The following is a 22013-nucleotide window of genomic DNA, read 5'->3' on the forward strand; positions in this document are numbered from 1 at the left end:
TGAAGTGAATAGTGTCGTTATTGCAATTATAAGACTCCTTATTCCAAAATACATACTGAAAAAAAAGTTCTAGAACCATGACTTCGTTGAAAATTAGGAAAACCATTTAGGCCTCTGGGATAGACAAATCCAAAGTATTTCAATAAAATGTAACTGCAATGAATAAAAGTATTTGGAAATCATATTCGTAATTTACAACTGCGCAGAAACTTTATTTATCAAACTTTGACGTGTGAGCTTCAATTCTATATTTTGTAGTTTTGCCTTCTTGAAAGATTCAGGAGTATAAACCCAGTACTTTATAAAAGGGAATGCATGGAAATTCATTCTTTTGCCCCACCAGTTAAGCCCCACCCACCACCAGGAGGATCAGGGCTTACTGTCACAAACAGTGCAGGCAAGCACAGTTCTCCCTTTTTTTTTAAAATTCCTTTGAGGTACATAGCGTATCTACTGATGAACACGCTTCCAAAGCTTGTCTTGTTTAAAATGCAAGACTGCAGGTAATGGAATACTGAGCGAAACCCAACATATTTCAAGATGTACCTCTCATGCAAACCCAACTTAAATGACAATAAGCCAATCCTGTGGCTGGAAGGCACATCTTGTACACTTGCCAATATTTACAATCAATTCCAGCATGTGATCATGAGTTAATACTTGACCATGTCAGGTGCCGGTGAATATTCTAAGTAATGCAGAGAGTTTTAGGGCAGGTTCGAGAGATGATGATTAACTACAGATCGACTCACACCGCCCGAACGATGAATGTTTGTACGATTTACTTGACCATTTGGGACCAGACCCAGGGGTCAGGTCGCATCGCTAGTTATCAATAGCTAATTTCATTTATCATAAGAGGGTACCATTCACATGCAAGTAATTGTACGAGCTTTCAGTGACCTTGCAACGCTGCTAGAATCGCAGCCAACAGTGAAATGTGAGTAATGATGCGAGTTTAAAAACTTGACCGACTGGAGTTGTGTGAGTGCAACTGAATTGCGCATGCGCAGTGTTAAAAAACAATTGACTACTGGACGATCTATAGCTCACATCCGAACTTGCCCTGAGGTGACTGACCGTGTATGATGCAACAGACATCATTTACAAATATGGGCCATTTATGTCAGTGACTTCTTTGGTGCCAAATGTTCTCCTGTAATAACAAGCTCCTGCTGGACATTATTTACATAACTTGGTAGAAAATCCTGAAAAAATGTTTAAGTGTTCAAGTCAGAATGAACAAAGAAATCCCCAACACATTAAAACCTAGTTTAGCCTTCTGTAAGAAATCCATATATGTACAAACACTTTACAAAAGTTATATAGCTCAACTGCAAACAGTTTATGACATGAAGTAAATTTAAGCTACCAAACAGTGAGGTTTTTTTTTATAAAGAGAAAAGACATATGTACACATAAATCACACAGCCCCCCTGGGATTCTGGAAACACTGTTCATGCAGAAAGTAGTCATTGGCAGGTGTTTTGGCACTATTAAAACAACTAGCCAGCAAGGAACATTTGTAAATGGTACAGGCTAGGACAACACCTGGGAATGATTTCTGGATCTGATGGTTGATGAGCAGGTCATTTTTCACAGGAACGTATATGTACGTATGAGAAAACTGGAAAAAACAAAAAAACTGAAACGTCAGCCATATTTTCGTATGTTTTAGTTGTGGTAAAACCCAAAACCTAAAACCCATCTGACAAACACATTTTAACAGTAGATAAAGCCACTGTTGTCCTGAACATTTTTTCAAGATGTGTGGCACTTGCAAGAAATCATCCATGACAAATCAGAAATGCTGGTGTTAATGTGGGCATCTCTGTATGAATGAGTAATGACGACAAGTTGTCAGCTTTACACTGTCCAAGAAGTGAGCCCATCTCATTCATCAAAATGATAAGAACCTGGTAAAAGAAAGTCGGACTGCAGGGTAGACTGCAATGATGGGCCATTCCCTTAAAAGAAGGAAATCCTCTGAACGTGAATACATGGGCCTCAACCTGTTTTAACTTTCCTTTGAAAGCCACGAATAGCATGACTAAAGACCATAACGGGCGGTTCCTACTTCTGGTGAACACAGAAGTGACTTTGATGTTGTGAAACATTTGCCGCAAAATTTGCTGCCTTGAATGCCGTAAACTTTTGTGAAATGCAGTGTGAACATTTGATCTGACATAAAAACTTTGCATGTTTGCTTTCACTCAAAGTATGAACCCGCCTTAACAGATGAGATGCTTTCAAAATCAAGACTACAAGTACAGAAATTACATTCAATTCTGGCAAGCACCTGATCAATAAACTAATGTCTCGCACAGAACATAAAAACTAAGAAATAGTACTGTTAAATATTCAGCATCACCTGCGTCCCTGACTAGGACTGTGGCTTCTCCTGCGCTCTTTATCTACGGAATGTGATTTTTTACGATCGGACGATCGGCTTCTCCGCCTGTCACGGTTGCTCCTCCGGTCCCGGTCCCGACTGTGGCGTCTCTCTCGGCTGGAGCTGCGCCGTTCCCTTCGCTCCCTCTGCTGGCGCTCCCGCTCGCGCTGCAGGGCCCGCGAGTAATCATTCTCATCTCGTTCCCGTCGTCTCTCGCGGCTCCTACTGCGTCGTCTCTCTCTGCTCCTCTCCTGGCTCCTGCGGTGCTTCCTCTCAGAGCTCCTGCTGCGTCGCTTCCGCTCCCGACTGCGGCTTCTTCGGTGGCGGTCTTCGTTCCGGCTGCGGCGTTCCCGGCTGCGACTGCGACGGCGGTCTTTGCTTCGGCTGCGAAAACGGTCTTTGCTTCGACTGCGATGGCGGTCCCGACTTCTACTGCGTGTTTTTTCCCTAAATCAGCAGGAAAAAAAGTGCGTCATCCTTTCTCTCCGAGAAGAAGAGGTAGGAAATTCTTACATTGACAGCAATCTCAGCTTACCTATTTCTTGGCTGTCTCTCTGCATCTCTGCCGCCTTCAATCTCCTGGTATCCATCCTCTTCAGTTCCCTCCTCCAACTGTTGCTGTCTTTGTCTCTCTAAGAAACCAACCTTCCATTCCTGTAACTTGACCTCAAGGTCCTGAATGCAAAACAAGTACATAAGACATGACCAGCTGTGTATACCGTTATAAGGGTAATGCTCACATTCGAGATTCGAAAATTACACCCCAGACTCAGGGAGGGCAGCAGTTGCTAATCACGAATGTTCGAGAACTGTTGGCAGGCTTTCTAGAGTGGTGCCTTACCTTCATGATGGGCACCGGTATGCGAGGAAAGAGAGTTGAGAACCACTCCAGCTTGGTCAAGAAGCTGCGCACCATCTCACCGATGGTCATGACACTACCAGACCCTGCCTTGCAATCTATCTCCTGCAGGGGGAACAGGTGGGTAGGAACAGGTGGGGACCAGACACAGAGAGAACAAAGGTACATGAGGTACACAGAAACAGAGAACCACACCAATCCATCAAGACCCGAGAAACAGAAGGACAAGAAAGGAAGAATGCGACACATGATTTTACACAAGGAAGAATAAAGACATAAACAGGAAAGAAATGCAGTTAGGACAGTTCAAGGTTTAAAATGGAAAGACAATACTACACAAAAAGCACATTACAAACTGAAGGACTTTTTAGTGTGGATACTGGTTTGGTCATTGCAGAGAGCCAAATATGAATGGGTGAACCTTTCCATTGATAAAGGCTTGTTTCAAAGTTGGTTATTTATGCTAATATATCATCTTATAAAATGCATATTACTTAATTTCATACTGAAAACTTTCCTGAAAAAGGCAAGTAGATAGTGTCACGACCGATTAATTAAGAAACAAAAACAAAAATAAAGCCATCGAAATAAACCATCAGTTCTCTCTGGTGGTCATTTTAACTAGATTGATGTACACCATCAACACAACCTCTCCAGTGCAGTAACAAAGGAGAAAAAAGGGAGTCATTCAATTGTCCCTTCCAGGTAAAATAACAATTTGGGCAAGTTGCCTGTCCATTTACAAGTGACAATTGAACAGAGTTTGAGATTCGTTATGTATAAACAGTGTCCCAAATAGGCATTCAGTTGCAAAGTCTAATCCACTCATCACATCCCTAACAAACTGTCAATTTGGTAAAAATAGTTTCCTTTCAGTCAGGAATGATCCTGGAAGACTTATTTTTATTCTAAGGGAACAACCTTTTTTGTACAGAGTCTAACAGTGGTTCTCACAACACCTAGGAGTAAATGAAAAAACTAGTTTGTGGCTAGCTCAATTCGAAACACCACGAGCATGTCGCTTCAGCAATGGTCATTAGCGTGAAAGTCTCCGATACAACTACCTAAAGAAACAGTAATATTTAAGCGTATAGTGTATTTAACCTCATTAATGAGGGAAGGGATACAGCTCACGTCAATCACAGAGCAACGTCCACTGAGCTGGGTAGAGACTCTTACAACTCTAAAACCGATCCACAAAAAAAGAAAAACATGTTATACCTAAAGAACGTGCCATTTTAATCTTCATGTTACTATTTGTGAAAGGCAAAAGTGCAAAGCAATTTCGATCACATTTTGTTTCTCTCTCTGAAGTTGTCTTCCCCCAAAACTTATGCTTTATCAGTATCTTCGGAGGGATTAGCCGTACAGTTTTCTGGATGAGATTAATGCAGGTAGTTAAAGACACATGTTTAAGTTACATTCATTTCAAATGAGCTTCCTATGAAGAATATACTCACCAGAATTTACATGTAGCACAGGACTCCATCTGTTAGTTCTTAAACACTGTGGCGTGGTTTAGCCCACCAATTATTCTACATTTGCTTTCATAATTTCTATGCCGAGACTTGATAAAATCTTTCACTCACTCCACAAAGTCCGTGGACATAGCAAACTCGGGCCAAGTTTTCACATTCCAATTATTTTTTGACAGATGCCTTAAATAAATAAATCCAACAGTAGAGTAATCGGTCCATTCAAATCATACAGAAAATGAGTTAAAATAACATAGGGGAAAAAGCAGTGGAATTTGGGATGTTTTCTCCAATCTGCATGAGATAGCTCAATAACTCAAAATGTGGAAATGGTGTACTCTATAAACAGACACTACTTCTATTTAACTCTAATGAATTTGCAACTTGCTGAAAACCTTTGTTAATCTTTCATCAAACCTACAAAATCCTCCACAACCTCTTGATTGATTTTGGAGGGTCTGGAAGGATCAAGGTTAACAGAAAGAGAAAAAGGTTTCAGTTACCATGGCAACCTACCTCCTCATCCTCCAGATACGGTTCCAGCCACTCCCACAGGTCAGCAGGTGGTTGAGTATATCTTAGAAATGACACAAACAAAGCAAAGCAGGTGTGGGAAAGCCGACAGTAACAAAGATTTACATATTCCCCATCAGCACATCTCCAATCTCCAGAATTGTGTTCTTCCATTTCATTATAACCCTAACCGCCTAGGCCCTTCTGGCTAGGATACATCCTCAATCCTTCAAAATCCTCAAATAGCCACCATGAAAAAAAAAAGGATCCAGCCTCACTCCTCCAAAATCCTCCGATATTTCTTGAATGTTCTGTGGAGGGGTGCCCACTGCCTCAATCCTTCAAAATCCTCCGGTAATTCCTCTGATTATGTTGAGGCAGCGTGACTGGCATCCTGCAGCTGTATGGAGGATTTCACATATAACGTGGGCATGAATTTATGCACCAGTTGCTGAACCTAAACAACATGAGGTCCAACCTACAACCTCGAGACAATGCGTTCTTCGTAATCAGCAATTTGCAATTTTGCCATGCAGCCTCAATCCTCCAAAATCCTCCAAAACCACCCAGAGGATTTTGAAGGATTTGGGATGGTTAGGGTTAATGGTCAGGACAGAAAAGTGAATGCTCCAACAGTGAGGCATTGCATCCGAGTGTAGTTAACAGCATGAGTTCATAGATCAATTGGCCATCTTTCACTCTTGGCACAGAACTGTTATAATAGAGATCCACTTCAGCTGGGAATCCAGCCAAGATAAAACAGTTCCTTTCCTGCAAGCCTTCACCGGGGCAGTCGTAAATTCTCCAATGATTGAGGTTTGTTAGTCTCAGTTCAAGTGTGACCACATGCATACTGACTTCGACGAATCCCGACTTAAAATACGGCGTGCATGTTTGTTTGGCACCTACCTACCTGACGAACATGAAACCCAGCCCTCGGATGTAAGGGGAATCTATGTGTGTAAGGAGGCCGTTCAGCTGTTTCCTGGTCAGCTTCAAGGTGTACAACTTGTAGAGAAGACAGTAGGCTGAGGAGACGATGCCTCCAGCCCCTACGCCACGTACCTAGAAAGACAAATGAGCATTTTATCGGCAGTGAACGTGACGAGACAACTGGGAAAATAAAAACAACCTGGCATCCATCAACACTCACATTGTACCACAGATATCATGCTTTATGGCATGCAAGGATTTTTAGAGCTTTCCAAACTTGTCTTCCACATTTTGCCTTGAACTGAAAAAAAGTCATCCAAAGTTGTTATAATGTTTTGCGCTTCACCTACCACTTGGCTTTACAAACTATGGGAGCAAAATGACCTCCAAGGTGTCCAACAGACAAGATGCTTCACCGGCTAACAAGCTACGTGCACAATTGCTAAATTGACAAGTTTTCCTGCATGCAAGTTTAAATGTCATTTGGTTTAGTTACCAGACAAAACCTTGGTATTAGCTGGTTTGTTGGTCCACTGATATTTGTTTACAAAAATTATAACAATTATCGAGCTTACCCCACCACACATGCCTATCTGACCAGACGTTTGTCGACTGCCCCTTTCCCATGGCTCCAAATGATCAACCTGAGCATAAAAGAAAGTGACATATTAAAAGTCGCCCGATTAAGAAAGACACGGCGCAGGTCATAAAACAAAGATCAAGAGTTAAATTTGTAAAATGTCAAATCTACAAATCAAATAAATATGTGCAGTTCTAATTCAATCGTTAGACACAGGCATCAAGAAAAATCTAACCCTTGTCCAAATCAAAGACTTTTTATCTTGATGCCGAGTGGTCGAGTCTGGACGCTGAAAGATGAAACAGATGGACTGAAGGAAATTAACCCTAACTGCCCAAAACCTGCCATACTCCAACAGCAGGTGTTGTGAGGTTTTAGCAGGTTTGGTACCGTACCTGAGGAACTTGTTGTTGAATTTTGTGAGACTTGGGATGAAAGGCCCAGGGAGATGGTGTTGGATTCTGTGTGAGTTGGGACACACAGGGTTCATTGTGTGCAGTGTCTGGCTTGCTGTACCAATTGTTGGACTATGCTTGATTTTGTCAGGTTTGGTACTGTTCAGTGCAAGTCATCCTATACTGCATAGACCCATCCATACCATATCACTCAAACTCCAACGGGCTCATTCTGTTGGAGTTTATCAGGTTTGGTACACTAACCTGCATGTACAAGTACATAGACAAGTACATGAACCTGTTGGATTTTGTGAGGTTCAGTATGCTTTCTAGTGCAGGAGCCTAGGGGGTTAGGGTTAATGAGAATGAATAACTGTTTCCATTAACTGCCATCGCTCATTCACTTCTATAATAAAGGACAAAGTAATTGGACCGTCTCTAATCCTTTACCTTGAAATAGATCTCGTCCACAACTTCGTGGTAGGTCTTCAACTTGAAGAGCTCATTTTTGAAGTAAGGTGAGGACTGTATGTTGGTCAAGATGAGGGGGTTGAGGTTCATGGAAGCCTCATTGCCCCAGACTGGTAAAGTGTTACTCTTCTGAGGCATAGTGAAGCTGTCTTGATCTGATGACTGCAGTGGAAATAAGCTTGAGTTAGGTCCTTTCTTCAAATGAACACCGCACAAGGAGAGCAACCAACCAGCTATCATTTGGCTCAGAGACTAAAGCTCTGAATCATACGTTAAACGTGACACCCCCAGCCTCCAAGCCTTTGCTTGAAAGAAGGGGTGTGCTTTGAAGCTGAACGTCAACTTGCCAAATAGTCGAGATAAGTACATCATTCTAGTTTCCCCGAAAGACTCACTGAGCGCTTAGGGCCGGCGACCATTTGAACCGACCGGTTTGAAAAGGGCCCCTGGTAGCCTGCCCTGTATAATGCCTGCCCGGTATTCAGGCTACTCCAGGCCGGTATCACGCCTGTCTGAACATCAGCATTTCAAAGTCCCTGACGGAAGGCTTCCCCCACCATGCTTCCACAGATGAATAGGGGTCTAAGCGGATTAGTGCAAACATTGTATAGAGCTGAAGGATTAAAAACCACAAGCAGGTTCCTTCTGGGATAGATTACATGTACCAGTAACTTGCAAACAATAGACCCCAGGATGGAGAAGTTCAAGATCAACAACCAGTCCAGCATCCCAGGCCGGTAGGCAAGCTGGTATGAAAGGGGTTTTTGCAAAAGGGTGAGCTTACCGGGGGGGGAGGGGCCCTTTTCAAACCGGGTCTAAATGGTCGCCTGCCCTTAGTAGAATGGTATAAAGAAACAGCGCAACCAAACAAATTTGGGACCGCTTCATAAGAATCCACTCCCTTTGCATTGTTTTAGGCAGTGGATATTTCACTGTGGATTAGTACCGATTTGCTTCTGCTTTTTTTTGCTGGGACGGCAACTGAACATGCCCAGTGTGTGTTTTGGAAGACTTAAACACTCTCCCACAAGTTCTGCAACAAACTTTCATCTGGTTATACACGTCCTGGAATTCGGAGCTAGCGCAATCTCAATCTTTCTTTCCTTTGAAAAATCCTCAAGAAACACTAAAATCACTTATACAAAATGAAAAAAAAATTGCAACTTAACATTTAACTTGGAAAACTTCAATTCAAAACATTATAGGAAGATACTGGGACTTTTTAGCTGGGGAAAAATTTCAATTTGTCAGCGTAGTCCCACCGAAAATCAATTCTGCAACTGTGTGCTGTCAAACTCAAGCCAACTGGATAACCACGAGGGCCTGGCCATGCACTCACTCAATTTCTATAAGGGATTGAGCAATTTAAATGTTATCATCTGGTTTTAATGTGTGACCTGATGTCAGAAAACTTCATATCCATAACCCATGAATTCTCCCCAAATTACGCAATAAATACTACGTAGGCCTACTTTGATGCAAACATATGATCAAAATTCATGAACCTAAGAATTCAATATACGAACATCACTAATTTCCCTTGCAGTAGATTATTTGTCATCAGAGAATAACATTTCCTAAAAAGTCAAATTTAGCACTGCAAATGTTGAATCATTAAACAGAATTTTGCAGACCAGTCTTGTGTGCTTTGAACACAGGGTGTCAAATGAGTCCAGATATGGAACTCTTTCCTTCATTAATGAACATGTGAAAACTGGCAATCCGTACTTCAAGTACAAGGACACCACCACTACCCGACTACTAACTATGGGGCAGCGCGGACATCTGGGAGTTTCACAGAATTGTGAGTAGCAACCACAGCGTGCCAATGAAAACAACTGCAACGTGCACGTGTGTACATGGCTTTTGCATGCATGTCGCCATGGCCGCTGTTTTCACCGGCGCGATACCTGCCATTTTGTGAGAATCCCGGACGTCCACGCTGCCCCACAATTGTTTCATTCAACACGCAGATTCTTATTAACGAGGCCTAATTCCTACAAAAAAGCCTAACATGCCTAAGGTCATGCAGTCATGAAGATGTGTATCAGTCCAAAATTACTTCCTAGCATGTCTGCAGCCCCTCGGGCATATCGGGTACCTTTATTTACAAGTAGGCCTAGGCCTAACTAACTGTTAAAACATGCCCATGTTACAGAGCAGCGCCAAGGTCCAAAATTTAATAAAAGTAGGCCTAGGGCCTATTGCTCGAAACCAATCTGCAAATGCCATGGGATTGATGGAACCATAATGAAGGTAGATCGAACTCTGTCGGAAATATACGAATTAGGCCCAAGGTCTACAATAAGAAAATGAGCACGTTCATCGCCATTTGCGCTGTTGTATAAACCTACCCAGTTTTATATCCTGAAACCGTCTCTGATTCTGTTAACGAAGTTTCTGTGGTTGTCACGAAGAGTAGTTTTTTCGAAGCGGTTTTTCCTTGAAATTACAGTTTTTACGATGATGTTATTACCACGAGTCACCACCAACGTTCGCCATACGTAAAAATAAAAATTGAACTAATGATACCTGTTGGTATTCCTGCATGCAAAGCACATTATGTTAACTGAAAAACAAATTCGGTACGGCTGTGCACCATTGAAATCGGTATTAAATTCACTGGTTCCCAATAGGACGTAAATATTAATGCGGTAAACAGATGACACCTGGTAGGATGTAAACACGGATACCAATAATTGTAGGTAAATTCCATACAGCTGGGGCTGGGTAGGATATTTTGGCTAGAGAAATCATGTTTGCAGTTCCATAGCTTGAATGAAAAATACGGAGCCATGCAGGCGGAAGATGCAAGATACCTGAAAAGGTTTGTGGCAGATGTTGCCTAGTTAACGTTTGATTTGAGTACCAGTTTTCAACTTGTTTGTGACTGGGATGTTTAAGTTTAACCGTGTTGTTAACGGCCGATCATGTCTAGGTACTTGGCCTAAAAGGCCTATCGTGCCTTTACTCATGCCCTGTAGAGGGCGCTTTACATCTTTTTTTTTTAATTTCTTTTTTTAGAATGTAAGTTTTGGATACTAGGATGCTAGGTAATTATTATAATGTAGGTATAATATAGCCCAAACTTATAAGCCATTACATTTGCGTAAGTGGAATGAGACAGCCTGAGGAATATTTGCCCCCCCCACCTTGAAGCAACACATCCCCGCCCCTTGGCCAACCCTCTGATTGACAACTAAAGATGTTACAAAGGTTTCACTTAAAATGGAAAAATGCCAAAAATATAAACACTTCTGAGGCTTGAAAAGCGTGACCAACCTCCCCCCCTCCCCGCGATTTGAATAACTTTTTCAAGGCCAGAGAGTGGAGAGGTTGGTCTTTTGTCTGATCATACTGATGACCATGTTGGAAATTATGCAACTTGGTGACAGTTGGCATTACTCGTCATTGGGTTGGATATCGCGAAAGAATGAAAGGGAATATATATGCCCCTCTGAGTCTTGAAGGGACCACTGTTCTTGGTGAGACACAGACAGGAGCTATGTTTAAGAACACAATGTATTTCCACATGATTAACCCTCCTATGCTGAAGTCACTCTTTGGGTCATTTGGTAAACACCTCAAAGAAGCACAGCTGTGTTGTGTTGTGCACTGCACCAACAGTCCCTCACAGGAATATCAGATTGCACTTTTGTGCTGCCCAAGAACTGTGCTTCACTGTTTCATGTGCATAATTGTCCAGTAAACCAAATGCAGTGAAGAGGACTGCACAAAAGACCCTGGGTCATTTTGTGCTGGCAACCAACTGTGTACACACTGAACCTGTGCATGTTTGTGTTCCATATAGAAACTACATGCTCACCAGTGACTGTGGGCATTTGTGCACATTTGTGCTGTAAAACCATAGGAGGGTTAATGACTAAGATATAGGGCCTATGCATAATTTATCTTACATCTGAAACCCTGAGTTTTAATAGTTTTAATCAAACTCCTTATAAATAATCTTTTCTTGTTTGAGGTGGCACTTTATTGTTGATATGTTTGTCTTTGTAGGAAAGTGAAAGGAGGAAGCATAGATGTCCACCCTACGGAGAAAGCGTTGGTGGTCAACTATGAACTGGAGGCCACCATCTTGGGGGAGATGGGTGACCCCATGTTGGGAGAGAGGAAAGAATGCCAAAAAATGTGAGTTGTGCCAATGCCACCTCAGGCTGCATCTAAATCTCTTGTCTAGAGCTAGGTCTAGGTCTTCCCTCCATTGGAAATGTGCAGAGATGTGTCGACGATAGACCTAGCCATAGCTCTGGAAGCCCGTTTCGGACACGGCCTCAGTTTCAATCCAGTGGGGTGGCTGGATGTCTGTGGGACACCTTGGTTTGGGTGCACGGCGAGTTTGAATACTTGCATGCGGTTTTATAGATATATTGTAGTGGTCAGTTTGCAGACTTTTTTTCAGTGCACCACAGGTTTTTTTTAATGATTCATCTTTCCCCAGTAATAAAACACAAGTAAGTTCAAGTTAAATGAATGAAATAATCAAAACTGGAATTAGGAAATGTGTTCATGTTGTTGTTTCAAACAATATCTCTCATTGTTTCAAAGCAACATACAATTTACAAACTGAAATTTGACGTTTTCCTTCCAACACTGGAGCTCTTTTAATTTGGGAATTTACTGATTTTCAGTTTGAATATCAAAACAGAAAAGAGGTACCCTTTGTACTGATGTACTGTCTGACAAACTTTTCTGCATGACTTAGCTCTTTCCCAGAGCAGCAATTAGATGATGATTCTGCATTCCTTTCACAGAATCCGGGTTCGAAGTCTGAATTCTGCCACGGACATCGCCGCCCTGGCCAGAGAGGTAGTGGACAAATGCAAACTGATCCATCCTTCCAAACTGCCGGAGGTTGAACAGCTGTTGTACTACCTACAGAACCGAAAAGAATCAGCATCTTCAGGTATGTCATTGCAGCTGAAGACAGTACAGTTATTCCCAGCGTGGCTCCGTTGGTCTGTGGTGCACTTTATATCCTGATTTTGTGCTTCCTAAAAGGTACTGGTTGGGAGATGCGTCGTAGACATGCATTGAATTACTCATTTCTTTTCCTCTTGATTTTTGTAGAATGTTGCTGACTAAATGTGTTTTTTGTGTTCTTTTCCACTTGATTAGCTGGTTCCAAGAAAGGAGTGATGACTGGAAGATTGAAAGACCCTCCACCCTATGAGGGGACAGAGGTTTGTGACTCCAATTTCTTTCAGCTGGGTTTTTAGAATTTTTTTTTTAGAATTTTAGAGACAACAACAATTGGTGTTATTAAGAATTATCACTTCCTCCTCAAGGAGATTGATTGTCAAATGACATCAGCCGAAAAACCTTGCTGTAATTTCCACAGTGAAAAGCTGCGAAAGATTTTCTTGGTACAGACTTTTGGGTTGTGATGGAAAATTACTTGAAGCTGAAGAGAACCACCAGAAGAGCCCGAACTTACCCTAGAGCCTATGGCAGAAGGTAAGCTGATGGTCTGCAAGTCAGTCATTTTTGTGTCTTTCCAAATCGTGTCATCTTTACAGCTGGATGAGCAAGCCAACATCAACGATGTGGAGGATTATATCGAGCTGCTGTATGAGGACATTCCAGAGAAGGTTCGAGGCACAGCACTCCTGCTACAACTGGCTCGGAATCCTGACAACCTGGAAGAAATCTTGCAGAATGGTAAGCCCGGAACCAGTCCAGATGGATACAGAGTTTCAGATGAAAAAAGAGGTTGGAAGATACAAGTTGTTAGAAATCTTTTGAAGACTTTGCAGTTTTGCAACCTCTGAACCTTTCTGTCCTCGTTCCAGACACGGTTCTCGGGGCGCTTGCTCGCGTCCTTCGTGAGGACTGGAAGCGTAGCGTGGAGCTGGCCACCAACATCGTCTACGTCTTCTTCTGCTTCTCCAGTTTCTCTCAGTTTCACAGTGTCATCGCCCACTTTAAGATCGGTGCACTAGTTATGTCCATCGTTGAACATGAGATCAAGAGACACGACCTGTGGTTGGACGAACTTCAGAAAAAGAGGAAGGCAGATATCCTTTTAAGTTCAATTTATAACCTTCGCACCTGTTACTCTTGATACTTGGGGGTTGGGTTTTTTCATATGAGCGCATGTTGCAAATTTTCTTAACTATGCTTCACCTGAGGAGAGTCCGCAAGCCAAGAAGGATTACGAGAAGAACATGAAGAAGTACCATGGACTCCTTAAGAAACAGGAGCAACTCCTGCGAGGTGAGGGAAATCAACACCGTGTATATTGGGATGTTAAACAGGTTACCTTAAAATCAGTTCAAGTTGGGGAAGAGATCGTGGTGAAGATATCTGTTTATGTATGACTGTTCCAGTCCATTTCTATTTCAAACAGTTTTAGTCAAATTTAATACCGGAACAGTTCGTTTTCGTTTTTTAACCCCTTCACGGCGGGATTATTTTGACCGCGTGGTATGTACTAATCCTCACACAATGCTGCGGTAGTAGCAGTCCTCCGCAGCGAAGGGGTTGAACAAAGTAACAAACTAGTTTTATCTAGCAGATTATCAGAGGATTTCTGTGGTACACTTCCAAGAATTTTTGTTAATTGAAAAAAGCACGAATCCTGATTTTTATTATCCTTTTTACCTATCTGTCGCTCTGTTCCCTCAGTCTCATACTACTTGCTTTTAAACCTGGCTGAGGACACCAAAGTGGAGATGAAGATGAGGAACAAGAACATTGTCCCTCTGCTCATCAAGACGTTAGACAGAGATAACTACGAGCTGCTCATCCTGGTTGTGTCCTTCCTCAAGAAGCTCAGCATTGTCTCGGAGAACAAGGCTGAGATGGTGAGATGGAGACTTCAGGAGTTTGCTGTATGAAAATTCAATTGGATGCAATTTAATCTTTGCTGAAATATCGCAGGCAGTGGTGGTAAAATCCTCGTGTATTTTTTTTATCTTCATGTTTAGGCACAGCGTCAAATTATCGAGAAATTGACGAAGTTGATTCCATGTGATCATGAGGTGAGTCATCCGTGCAGTTGTCGACAATCATGTTGAACATTCTTGACTGTTCCTTCAAAATTTTGCATCCGTCTAGAAATAATGAGGTTTCTGTCTGGCGGTCACATGCCCCATTGTCCATTTTTTCTGTGAGCCTCTCTTTCCATCATAACGTTCTTCATCCCATTTGAGGCTGGATGATTTGCGAGGCAAAGTCTTCCACTCCAGCAGAGTTTGTGATCTGCAGATTTCTGAGAATTAAATGTCTGTGACATATTTTCTGTCGCCAGGATTTACTGAATATCAGCCTTCGTCTGCTGTTGAATCTCTCCTTTGACACAGACCTCAGAGGAAAGATGATCAAACTTGGCCTGTTGCCAAAACTTGTCGGCCTACTAGGTGGGTGTGTCATCTGGGTAATTTCTTGTTTCTCCAGTTTGTCTTCCATTGGTAAATATTCTTTTCTGTATTATTCCACCATTTTATTCACTGTGTTGTTTATTTCTTTCTAGGCAATGATAACCATCGTGTGATTGTTCTCTGCATTCTGTACCACATCAGCATGGACGACAAAGCTAAATCCATGTTCACTTACACCGACTGCATACCAATGGTAAATCTTTCCCTCTCAAAGATTCTGTGTAAATATTCTTGCCACAAGGTGAGTTTTAGTCAATGAGTATCGGAGCATGGATGCTGTAATGGATTTTTTAATTTCTTTCACATCATGCCAAAAAACCTGGGAATTAGCCGTAATTATAAGATGAGTACAGTTTCATTGTGGTTAAATTACACAAACCATACAAAACTGAAAACACGCTGTTCAGTTTAGTGTTCATTTTATCACATAAACTTTAAAGCTTTAAAAACTTTGGTGTGGAATATTTTATAGACACTCTCAAAAGTCACTTGCACCTGCTTCTTATGTAGCACTGCCATAGTCATTTGTGGCCATACATCCAATGACCACTTGAACAAGTTTTTGAATGCCTGGTTTTCTTTGGCTGGTCAGGTCATGAAGATGATTTTGGAGAGTCCTGGCGAACGTATTGAGTTGGAGCTTGTCTCTCTAGGCATTAACCTGGCTTGTAACAAACGCAACGCCCAGCTCATCTGTGAGGGGAACGGCCTGCGACTTCTCATGCGCAGGGCGTTACGATTCAAAGACGGGCTCCTGCTGAAGATGATACGGAATATCTCTCAGCACGATGGCCAAACCAAGGAACAGTTCATCGTAAGTACAGCCATTCAAGAAATGTTGTTTTCTCAAGGAGGAAGTCTTTTGATTTATGCCACAAATTGAGACTTTTTGACAAATGACCTTTTTTATGTCATCTGTTAGGAGTACATCAGTGATATTGCCAGCATAGTGAAGAATTCTGACGATGAGGAACTGGTTGTGGAAGCGTTAGGCATCCTGGCCAACTTGACCATACCAGACCTAGACTATGAGCTGATCCTCAAGGAGTACAAACTGGTGCCTTGGATCACTCAGAAACTAGAACCACGTGAGTAGAAACACCTGTTAAAAAAGTGTAAGGTAAAAGAACTGCTCAACACGGCTTGCTGACTACTTGAAATGTACAAAAATTAGAGAGCCTGACGTTTTGTCCTGGCAGACTCTTTCTCAATGGTAAAATGACAAGTAGACAGACAGACAAGAATTCAAGAAATCAACAAGGCATCAATAAATGCAGAAGGGCAAAGTGAGACAATAAATCAGTTTGTGAATTTCTACTTAATGGGTTATTGAGGTGCTTAGCAAAAGCTGCAGATTCATGCTGAGATCCAGACACTTTTTTTCCCAGAGCTTGCTGGTAGTTGTGACAAACCTAACACAGGATATCATCTCCATGGTTACAGGCGCAGCGGAGGATGATCTGGTGTTGGAGGTGGTCATGTTGGTCGGGACCGTTGCCATGGACGACTCGTGCGCTGCCATGTTGGCCAAATCAGGAATCATTCAGAGCTTGATCGAGTTGCTAAACGGTGAGGAATTTGCAGTGTCGCCAACCTTGATGTGATCTCTGTGGTGAACAGAAAGCTGTACAGTTCTTAATTGTTCGACACTCTTTCCCCGCAGCTAAGCAAGAGGACGATGAGATCGTGTGCCAGATTGTCTACGTCTTCTACCAGATGGTATTCCACGAAGCAACTCGAGAAGTTATCATCAAACAAACACGTATCCCTTTTACGTCACAATTCCAGGCCCACAATGCATTCAGTTTGTGTTCCCATGTTTGAAAAGCAAACTTAATAGAGCTGCAGGTGGAAGCTTGGAGCATTTCCCCTTAACATGGATACTCAGAGGCTCCTGCCTACCTGATTGACTTGATGCATGACAAGAACGCGGAAATACGCAAAGTGTGTGACAATACCTTGGATATCATCTCAGTGAGTATTGCCTTCGGCAACTTGCACTAATGTGGTTATTAACCCCTTCTCGGCGGGATTTTCTTTCCGAAAGCCGACTCCAAGAATTCCAGCCTCACTTGGCCACGAAGGCCACCTGCCAAACCGCAGATTCTCGGTTTGTGGCCCTGCGTGCTCTGCACACTTTGAATTACACGGTGAAAAGGCTGATTGTTCGGTGGCATGCGGCTCTACTCACCCTTCCACATTACCGTTGCCTCTTTTCAAAGTGAGGACTATTGTGAAGCTGGTGATTATGATGCAAATTCGGTCTTTTCATTTCTGGGCTACACACAAAAGGCCAATCACCATATATACAAGAGCCAGGGTCTGCCTTCTTCTATCGTGTTCACTCGAGCGTGGGCTGAAAAGCGGGCTGAGGATCTCAATTTTTACGGCGTGTTTTAACGCATCCCAGCGTGAAGGGGTTAAAAAAAGGCGTATTCATTTCTTTGTTTCTGTGTGTCTCTCAGTTTGAAATCCATGTGAAAATGGACATTACATTGGTTAAAATGTTCACAGTTTCCATTGATTTCAAGCATTTCTGTTAATTTTTATTGATTTAATCGAAAAATTTGCCCGGGTGCTCTTGATTTTGTTAGGTTGTGTCACATGTTGGAATTTGGAAAGATATACACAATGATAGTATTTCTTGGGACTGGTTTTCTAGGGATGCAAAGATGAGCTTGTTATCAACCAATGGAAATCAGCATTCCATGTAAATGCCCACTACCTGTATTTTGCCTCCAGGAATTTGACGAAGAGTGGGCTAAGAAAATCAAGCTGGAAAAGTTCCGTTGGCACAACTCCCAGTGGTTGGAGATGGTGGAGTCACGGCAGATGGATGAGAACGATGGAATGATGTACGGCGATGAGGGATATAGTCCTTACATCCAGGAATCGGACATACTGGACAGGCCTGACCTCTTCTACGGACAGCAAGGTAAGATGGACTTCTCAGACTATAATCTGTGGTAATTCTTCTGTATTCCCTAACCGACTGCTAGTAATTGTTCACGCTGTTGCAGACAATGACAGATGTCCTCAGAGAATGCACGAGGGTGACAGAGGATGTATGTCCTCTGAATCATTCACCTCTGACCACACTTTGTCCGACTTAGACTGGAAATTGATAACCGTTGTCCTAACGATTACAAGTTAGCAAGTCACATGGTCATATTGAAATTTTTGCTCTTCAACTTGGACCTACCAAATATGGAAAGTTGTAATTGTTATCAAAAGCTCCATCTTAGGTTGTTAATGTCCCAGAATCAGTGATCTTGACAAGCTGATTTTATTGTTGTTGAATGCATTCAGGATATGACGATGGTGAGATGTACGACGGTGTGGTGACTCCGGACTATATCGATGAATACGGCAATGTGCAGAATGGTGACTATATGGGTTCTCCAGGCTCTGCCATGTATGGTAACAGGTATGCACCTCAGAAATTATCCGAAATTGCACAGGTATTCTAAAGAAATTACTTTCAAGTAAGCGTTCAGTCAGCATTCCCTGCACTAACTGTTTTAGTCACAGTCTAATTTCAACAGAAAAATCAACTGAATTCAAACAAATGCCAGTTGCAGTGTTCAGAAGGTTTTAAATTACATTGAAGTTGCCTTCAAAGTGGAAAAACTGTGCTGCGAGCCTGAAATACCAAAAAGTTAGAGGTTTAACCCCTTCACGGCAGGATTATTTAGACCGCGACTGCTGGGCTGTGGTATGCCCTGAATGGAGGGCTTTGTCCAGCAGCAGGCCCCATTGAACCAGCAGCTGCATGGTGAATAGATTGTATGTGTGGTATGCACTAATCCTCACACAATGCTGCGGTAGTAGCAGTCCTCCGTAGCGAAGGGGTTGAAGGACTTCAAGGCTTATCATGCAGCATCATCGGATAAGAAATGACTTAAACATCCCTGAATTTTTCGCAGCTGCTTCTCATTATACCCGTTTTTCCCCCACTTTTTTGCCCCAGATATAGCCAAGAGTTCCGCCCTGATTCGCGTCTCCAGTACGTCCCGGGGGGACAGGCCATCGATGAATATGGCCAGCCGTTAGAGGTCTATGGGGGACCAGCCGTTGATGAGTATGGCCGACCATTGCAAGAGGGGTATGGGTACCAGACCCATGGGTCACAAGATTACGGCTACAGGGGAAGCTATGATTATAGATAGGTATTTGGGGATTAGGTTAGTAAGGTCATCTGTAGGTCATAAGATGGAAGCTAAAGATTAACAGAAAAAGTGAGTTTTGCGGTACTTTTACATACGTGTACTTTAGAATAACAGCATTGGCCGGTTGGAGTTTTAATTCAGACCAGTATTCGGTAACTTTACACAACTGTAAAACTATTGGCTTAGGCCAAAAAAGTTTCTGGTTGCTGGTCAGCGTGCGTGTCGCTGTAGACCTGCACGTCGGCAAAATAAACAAAATTTTTTATTCGGTATAAAATGATGCCCAAAAGCTGCCAAACTTGCTAGATGGACTGCAATCTTGCTACTGCGTAATTGTAACGTGTTTTTGATGGGTACAGTTGAGTACAAGTAATATGTACAGTAAAGGAGTCCCTCTGGTTCCCCATACATTCAGTCGGGCACTTTTTATAGATGACGTCATTTCTGTAGTCTACATTTACATCTGGGAACCAGACAAACGAGGTGGTCTTATGTCCTGTATACATGTACAAGCTGAAAATGCTTGTAAACAGTAAAAAGTGTGGGGGGGCAGTCTATTTTAGTGTTGGTAGCAAACAGTTTCACATGCGCATGCAGTCACGATGGACATTGCGCACTATATGTACATCATTTCCAGAAATTCAAGGTGAGGGTAAAAAAAGCTGTGTCGTCGCACCACTTTTAGAGCCAGTTCCTGACCAGAAACCAAAGACTTTGGGGGGGGGGCTTAAAGTGGCATACTTGATGTCTCCCAATATCCAGTTTCAGACAGCTGTGCAACATGCAAATTTTTCAACCCACAGGAAAGTTGTGATGAGTAAAAAATGCCATTCATCCAAAAAGGCAATATGAGGGGAACCAGTTTTTCCAGCATTCACCCGGTTGCTATCGGGAGAATTGAAAGCAATGCTATATGTGGACCTGTCACGACAAATGAGCATAAAGTCACATTCCACTCTTTCCTTTTTAGAAGGTTTAAAGTCGTATTGAAGTGGAGGTCAGTTTTTTAATATTTCAGAACAGTAACCCGTCTCCACTGTAAACTGTTTGTTTTTGTTAAACTTCTGACGCTTTTCATTTGAATCTGCTTGAAACAAGCCTCCATGGTGCAATTTTTCTCATTTAAAAACAAAAGAAATCTTCCCTTCCTTTTCATCAAGTTTGCATTCGAATATTCAAATTCGAAAAATAATATTCGAATATTCAACAGTCGACCGAATATTCGGATATTCGGCACAGCCGTGCTTACAAAAATATTTTGTGTCTCTCTCATTTTTGATGGTGATCGGAAACAATGTCAGAGATTAAAGCTGTAGACCATAGCTCAATTGCATTCATAACCATTTGTGACCTGAAATAATTTAGAACTTCTCTTGTAAATCCAGCACTTGAAAACATTTTTCCTGTTGGAAGCTTATTGCTTGAATTTGGGAGGGTATTCAGATAAGTGTGGATGTGAGTTATGATCTTAGCTGGTCATTTCATATTCAATGTGCGATGTTATTTTAGATTAAAAATAAGAAGTGGTGATGTAGATGTTTGATCATCATTTCCAAGATGTAAATTTGATTGAACTGATTGCTGGACTTTCCTTCTTAAGATATCTAATAATGTTCCTTTTGATAACTCTAGTAGTTCCAATTTCATAGAGTTAAAGCTTCGCTAGTAACTTGTCATACTCGATAAATGTTCCTGGTTCACTGTCAGTTCAATCAAATATTTACAAGTCAACTTTGTATCAGGTGTCTTGGCTTGAGACAATCATTTGTGTGCCGGCTTTTGTCATGTACAGGTGATGATTGGCTAACAATAATTTTACTGATTGGATTTAATCCTTCATAATCAGGGGTTGCTTTCCAATTTTGCCGACGTTGTTAGTCTTCATGAGCGATTTCCCTTTAGATATGGCACAAAAACGATGCCAAATATCAGTGTTTTCTTGAATGAATTGCAGTTCGAAAATGCTTTGACAGCAATTATCAAGAAAGAAAGTATCAAGCTTTGTGTTTTAGCTTCCCAAGGCATTTTTGTGTTCATCAACTTGGTACTTTTCATGATGATGTTTTGTATATTTTGTGCTGTAAGACTGTATGCATGATTGTACATGTCATTTTGTCAAGCTGAAGTTGTAAATTATTTATTGTAAAATACTTCCATGTTCAATGCATGACGTGTGCTGTGTGGAATACATGTAAATGCATTTGTTGTACATAAAAAGTAAACCTTTTCCGTTTTCTCGTTCAAAAAGATGTCGAAGACCTATTTGAAACCATGTGACCCCACTGGAATTGAGCGAAAGACTTATATTTTATCTTTCCCTTTTAAAATTTGACCTCAGCTTTTTTTTTTGGCCACTTATTGCCATTTTTCACCGCTGTACAAATTAGGAGCGGCTTCTCGGCTTAATCATGCCTGTTCGTTGTCTCACTTTAAAGCCCATATTATTTAGGGTAACACTGCCAAAAGAACACAAACATGCGAAATGCAAAGCTACCGTCAAATTCTAAACTAAGCCGCGCAGATACGAAGACCTTCAAACAGTCTCTTCCGGTCGACCGGTCGGAAGTAATTAATCGAAAGATCCGAACCCGTGCTCCCCCGTGCCAAGATATGATATTGCCGAAAGCCCCCACAGAGGACGGAAAGGGGGTGAGGGCTGTCTGTGTTTGGTAAAGGAGCGGAATGGACTAAACAACAAAATAAGTCTAAAAAAGGGATTTGAATGGATTCTCAGTTTCCCCGAGATCTTAAACTCTATTGTAACCCCCGTCCCACACCTGAATATAATAACTGACGTTGGATAAGTGGTGGGGTAAACACCTGTCA

General features: G+C 42.0%; 2 protein-coding genes across 3 annotated transcripts; one reads left to right on the top strand and one right to left on the bottom strand.

Annotated features, from left to right (window-relative positions):
* Positions 1-188: 188 nt before the first annotated feature.
* LOC110976448 (uncharacterized) lies at positions 189-10159 on the bottom strand. Of its 2 annotated transcripts, none has more exons than XM_022229715.2 (8): positions 9973-10159; positions 7598-7780; positions 6748-6816; positions 6153-6304; positions 5243-5303; positions 3234-3356; positions 2928-3067; positions 189-2839 (listed from the first exon to the last, which is right to left on the bottom strand). In XM_022229715.2, exons 2-8 carry the CDS (start codon positions 7754-7756, stop codon positions 2368-2370), a joined length of 1176 nt encoding a protein of 391 aa, XP_022085407.2. In that variant the 5' UTR covers positions 7757-7780; positions 9973-10159; the 3' UTR covers positions 189-2367. The 2 variants fall into 2 exon arrangements, with proteins under 2 accessions (XP_022085407.2, XP_022085408.2); XM_022229716.2 differs by lacking the exon at positions 9973-10159 and adding an exon at positions 4356-4434 and having other exon boundaries at positions 6149-6304; positions 7598-7737.
* Positions 10160-10290: 131 nt separating this feature from the next.
* Positions 10291-21434, top strand: LOC110976447 (kinesin-associated protein 3-like). The gene is made up of 19 exons (XM_022229714.2): positions 10291-10445; positions 11636-11767; positions 12391-12542; positions 12755-12819; positions 13156-13297; positions 13429-13653; positions 13763-13852; positions 14264-14442; positions 14566-14619; positions 14889-14997; positions 15111-15211; positions 15611-15832; positions 15941-16106; positions 16462-16587; positions 16682-16780; positions 16907-16992; positions 17761-17953; positions 18328-18445; positions 18989-21434. Exons 1-19 carry the CDS (start codon positions 10414-10416, stop codon positions 19185-19187), a joined length of 2490 nt encoding a protein of 829 aa, XP_022085406.2. The 5' UTR covers positions 10291-10413; the 3' UTR covers positions 19188-21434.
* Positions 21435-22013: the final 579 nt, after the last annotated feature.

This window comes from Acanthaster planci, linkage group LG11, assembly GCF_054643075.1.
Source record: "Acanthaster planci isolate LZ-2023a linkage group LG11, COTS_SCS, whole genome shotgun sequence".
NCBI classification, from domain to species: Eukaryota; Metazoa; Echinodermata; class Asteroidea; order Valvatida; family Acanthasteridae; genus Acanthaster; species Acanthaster planci.